Source organism: Palaemon carinicauda, chromosome 22 (genome assembly GCF_036898095.1).
Source record: "Palaemon carinicauda isolate YSFRI2023 chromosome 22, ASM3689809v2, whole genome shotgun sequence".
Taxonomy (NCBI): Eukaryota; Metazoa; Arthropoda; class Malacostraca; order Decapoda; family Palaemonidae; genus Palaemon; species Palaemon carinicauda.
The window spans coordinates 100,322,185-100,327,184 of NC_090746.1; the positions used below are offsets into that span (position 1 = coordinate 100,322,185).

Below are 5,000 nucleotides of genomic sequence, written 5' to 3' on the forward strand. Positions count from 1 at the left end.
ACGTGGCCACCTACTGAGGGTTGACCGTTCCTTCGTACACCCAAATAAATGCACTTGCTGATTTCTTCGTTGGCCAGGACCTTGTCATCCTGGGATTCCCTTGCAACCAATTTGGAATGGTGAGTCTGACAATGGGAATTTTGAATTTAAATGTAAAGATAATTTAAACATTGTGGTTATATATAAATACATGCTACAGTTGTTTTTGATGAATATCAATAGACTTTTTACTCTTGTAATATCCAAATTAGGGTCTTCATGACATACATGCACACACACATATTCTTATATATATATATATATATGTTTATATATATATATATATATATATATATATATATATATATATATATATATGTGTGTGTGTATGTGTGTGTATATATGTATTTATATGTATATATACATATGAACTATATATATATATATATATATATACATATGAACTATATATGTATATATATATATATATATATATATATATATATATATATACTGTATATATATATATATATATATATATATATATATATATCATACTATGCATTATTTATCTAAGAATAATCTGTGAACTTCAAGCTATATAACTAAATTTATTCAAGAAATCTAAATTCCATTCTATCATGTGGTAACGTCCTTGACTGGTGAACACCAGACTGGGGTTTGAGTCCCGCTCAAACTCGTTAGTTTCTTTGGTAGCTGTAACATCACCATCCTTCTGAGCAAAGAATAGGAGGTTTGGGGGAGCCTGTGGGTCTATCTGCTGAATCATCAGCAGCCATTGCCTTGCCCTCCTTGGTCCTAGCTTAGGTGGAGAGGGGGATTAGGTGCTGATCATATGCATATATGGTCAGTCTCTAGGGCATTGTCCCGCTCGATAGGGCAATGTAACTGCCCCTTGCCTCAGCCATTCATGAGCGACCTTTAAACTTTTAATACTCTAATTCCTCAGCAAGAACCTGGCGTTGGCGAGTCGGAGATCATGAATGGTATTCGACATGTCCGACCTGGTAACGGGTTTGAACCCGAGATGACCGTTTTTGAAAAGACAGAGGTCAACGGTGGGAAAGAGAGTGAGATCTTCACCTTTCTGAAGGTAGGTCATAGGTCATGTTCTAGATAAACTGAGAGCGGAAGTTGAAGGTGGGGTTAAGAATAACATTATCTCAATTCAAGAAGATTAAAGTGTTGCTTGAACAATGGTTATTATTATTATTATTATTATTATTATTATTATTATTATTATTATTATTATTATTATTATTATTATTATTGTTATTATTATTATTATTATTATTACTTGCTAAGCTATAACCCTAGTTGGAAAAGCACGATGCTATAAACCCAGAGGCTCCAACAGGGAAAATAGCTCAGTGAGGAAAGGAAAAAAAAAAGAAATTAGAATATTCTAAGAAGAGTAATGATATTGAAATAGATATCTCCTATATAAACTATAAAAACTTCAACAAAACAAGCGGAAGAGAAATAAGATAGAATAGTGTGCTCGAGTGTACCCTCAAGCAAGAGAACTCTAACCCAAGACAGTGGAAGACAATGGTACAGAGGCTATGGCACTACCCAAGTTATGGAAAGAAGTTAAAAATGGTAATTTTCAAGGTTAAAATGATTTCAAAGCTATGATCAGGGGAACAAGCTCAGTGAGCTAAAATTATGTTTGAAAAAAAAGTATTTCTCATCAAGAATCATATTTTCCAACTCAGATTATTCAAAAACAATATTTACAGTAATTTGAGTTTGATCTTGAAATGAGATAAATAATCGAGTGAAGATGACACATTTCTAAGAAATATGTCTAGCACAGGAAAATTTCATTTTAAATAATAGATTTGTCCTTTAAATCAGCTCAGGTGAAATGCATTATGAAATCTAAGCACAAAGAGAGTACTGTCGTGTTAAGAATCATCTGCCATTTCCCTACTTTTCAGTAATGTCTTGGCCCTTCCTCTTATTTCCAGAGTGCTTGCCAATACACAGACAGTTCCTTCTCGTCTGGCGTGAACTACTCGCCTCTGGAAGTGGGTGACATCCACTGGAACTTCGAAAAGTTCCTGATTGATAAGACCGGGAAGCCCTTCGCCAGGTATCACCCGACTCTCCTCACGGAGGATATGATCAAGGATGATATCATCGCCTTGCTAGCTGCTTAGGAAGCTTCAGTACTCGTTGTTGCCTACTTCAGACCAGATTGTTTGGTATTAGTATCTTCTCTCTATGACGACATGGCCTCAAACCTTTGGAGGGTCGTGTCCGAAGACAATGAAAAAGTCAAACTGGTTTATTTTGTGCATTTTGGCCAGGCTGACATTTCTCCTCAGAAGTGACTGATTCCAAACAACATGGAAAGCTTTGTGGGCGTCTTGTTCCTTTTATGATGAAAATTAGTAATAAAAATAATACAATATTGGATTTTTCATTGAAATGGTACTTTTTTTTATTATTATTGCCACAATGATGGAATGATTAGATGAAGCTCAACTCCCAACAACATCCCTAGTTAGTATAATTTCCCGTGAATTTTATATATATATATATATATATATATATATATATGTTTGTGTGTGTGTAAACATACATATGTGAGTATGTGCATGTCTGTCTGTGTAAGAATATGAAAACAATTCTAAAGAATTCAAAGTCTACAAGGGGAAAATACATTCAACATGATATCCACCTTACATCCTCACGGTAACACATCCCCAACTTAAAATGAAAATACTAAACGACATCACAAAATATTTCCGTTAAGAAATTCTAGGATAAGGAAAAAGAAACAACCTTTGCCAAAATAAAAATAACGTCTATTACCTTAATCTATAAGTTAATTCATCATCTTAGGATCCTTCGTTTCGAAGATATATAAAATAGGGAAAAAACCCACTCCGGTAGGTGTGTGGCTATGAATAATTTGACGAAATAATAATGAGTAATTGGTCTGTATCTAGCCCTAGGGTATTTTTGTGTCACGGCCTCACTAATAGACTCCAAGACTGGTTGAAGATTGCTGAGCTAGAAAAGAAAAGAAAGGGTTAATTTTAGCATTATACATGTTTAATTGTGAATTTTATTAGTAGATTTTTATATTGATTTGAAATTATCTTGTAATAGGATAAATATTGATGGTTTAGAAGTTAGTATGATAAATCAATGGAATATCTTCTAAATATGATGTTTCGACGACTCGTCAGATGTGTCTTACGTCGCATAGTTAGTGAGTACTGACTGTATATATATATATATATATATATATATATATATATATATATATACATATATATATGTATATATATATATATATATATATATATGTATATATATATATATATGTATATATACATATATATATATATATATATATATATATATATATATATATATATGTATATATATACATATATATATATGTATATATATATGTATATATATACATATATATATATATATATATATATATATATATATATATGTATATATATACATATATATATATATATATATGTATGTATATATATACATATATATATATATATATATATATATCAATAAAAATTCTTAAACAAAAAAAGAAAACTACACCAAAAAGTTTGATGTTGGTTCCAATGTTATTTTAACATCATATGGGATAAGAAAAAGAAAAGCATTACCAACATCAGTCTGAAACAGAGGAAACCAAACAAACCAATGAATCAAATCTTACTTACACCACTTTTGCAATGCATCTTCGCTATATTGATCACGAAATCAAAATATTCCCGCCCGTAGTCTTCTCTGACTCCTTCGTCCATCTTGGTCCACATACTATCGCCTTGTCTCAACACTTGTTCCTCTGTGGTGATCTGGGTTGCTGGGAATGAAAAAAAAAAAAAAAAAAAACTGAATTCAATGGGTAGTGCCATAGCCTCTGTACCATGGTCTTCCACTGTCTTGGGTTAGAGTTCTCTTGCTTGAGAGTACTCTCGGTACACTATTCTATCGTATTTCTCTTCCTTTTGTTTTATTAAAGTTTTTATAGTTTATAAAGGCGATATTTATTTTAATGTTGTTAGTGCTCTGAAAATATCTTATCTTTTCTTGTTTCATTTCCTCATTGGGTTATTTTCCCTGTTGGTACCAAGATAATTTTTAAAACAAAAATAGAAAGTTTAAATAAAATGAGCTTCCCCAACTGAATTATTTCTTGTTCTTTGTTTAAGAAATATGAAAAACTTGTCTGTTAAAATCTTTCTAGATAGCTTAGTGAATCAATCGTAACAAGAAAGGATGATTAATGGCGGATAACTCTTAGTATGTTTACAACAATCAATTAAGGATGACAGCAGAGATGATGGATGCAGAATTACTGTCGATAAGATGTTCGAAATTATGAGAAAGATTTTGGGAGTCGTGGTTTATATTATAATGGAGAAGCATAGAGAACTTGGATTTATAAGTGATATATATGTATATATATATATATATATATATATATATATACATATGTATATATATCCATAATTTTATTTATATATATATATATATATATACATATATATATGTGTATATATATATATATATATATATATATTATATGTGTATATGTATACATATATATACATATATATATATTTAGAAATCATCAAAACTTGACTCTATTTCAAATAATTCAAACTACAATATACTGCTTACCGGCCCGAATAGTTACAAGGCTCAATTATGCAGACGTCAACACCCCAGGGTTTCATTTCGTGCCTGTTAAAAAAAAATAGCATAAAAATAAAAAAAAATGTGAGGTAAACAAATATATAAATTCAACATTTCAATTCATAGTTAATTTTGTGTAATGAACAAATGGACAGTTGGTGATTTAACTGAATCGCTTCCAGGAAAATGTCCCGGAGTCTCGTTATAAACGTTGTGAAAATTTATTTGCTATTATTTTTATCATTGGTATTACTTTTACTATAATGTTTAAACTAGTATTACTGTCATTGATAATAATAATAATA

The 5,000-nt window shown here is 30.6% G+C and overlaps 2 protein-coding genes across 2 annotated transcripts in view; one reads left to right on the forward strand and one right to left on the reverse strand.

Annotated features, from left to right (window-relative positions):
- Positions 1-2,419, forward strand: part of LOC137616646 (glutathione peroxidase-like) — a 3,412-nt gene extending 993 nt beyond the window's left edge. Inside the window, exons 2-4 of the mRNA XM_068346567.1 lie at positions 1-119; positions 950-1,093; positions 1,974-2,419. The exon at positions 1-119 is cut by the window's left edge and continues 16 nt beyond it. Of these exons, the coding sequence (XP_068202668.1) occupies positions 1-119; positions 950-1,093; positions 1,974-2,165 (455 nt within the window). The 3' untranslated portion in view covers positions 2,166-2,419. The remainder of the gene's footprint in view (positions 120-949; positions 1,094-1,973) is intronic.
- Positions 2,420-2,636: 217 nt separating this feature from the next.
- The window catches only part of LOC137616202 (D-beta-hydroxybutyrate dehydrogenase, mitochondrial-like), a 25,970-nt gene continuing 23,606 nt past the window's right edge, over positions 2,637-5,000 (reverse strand). The window contains exons 7-9 of the mRNA XM_068345841.1: positions 4,685-4,743; positions 3,717-3,862; positions 2,637-3,024 (exon numbers count right to left, since the gene is read on the reverse strand). Coding sequence (XP_068201942.1) covers positions 2,845-3,024; positions 3,717-3,862; positions 4,685-4,743 — 385 coding nt within the window. The 3' untranslated portion in view covers positions 2,637-2,844. The remainder of the gene's footprint in view (positions 3,025-3,716; positions 3,863-4,684; positions 4,744-5,000) is intronic.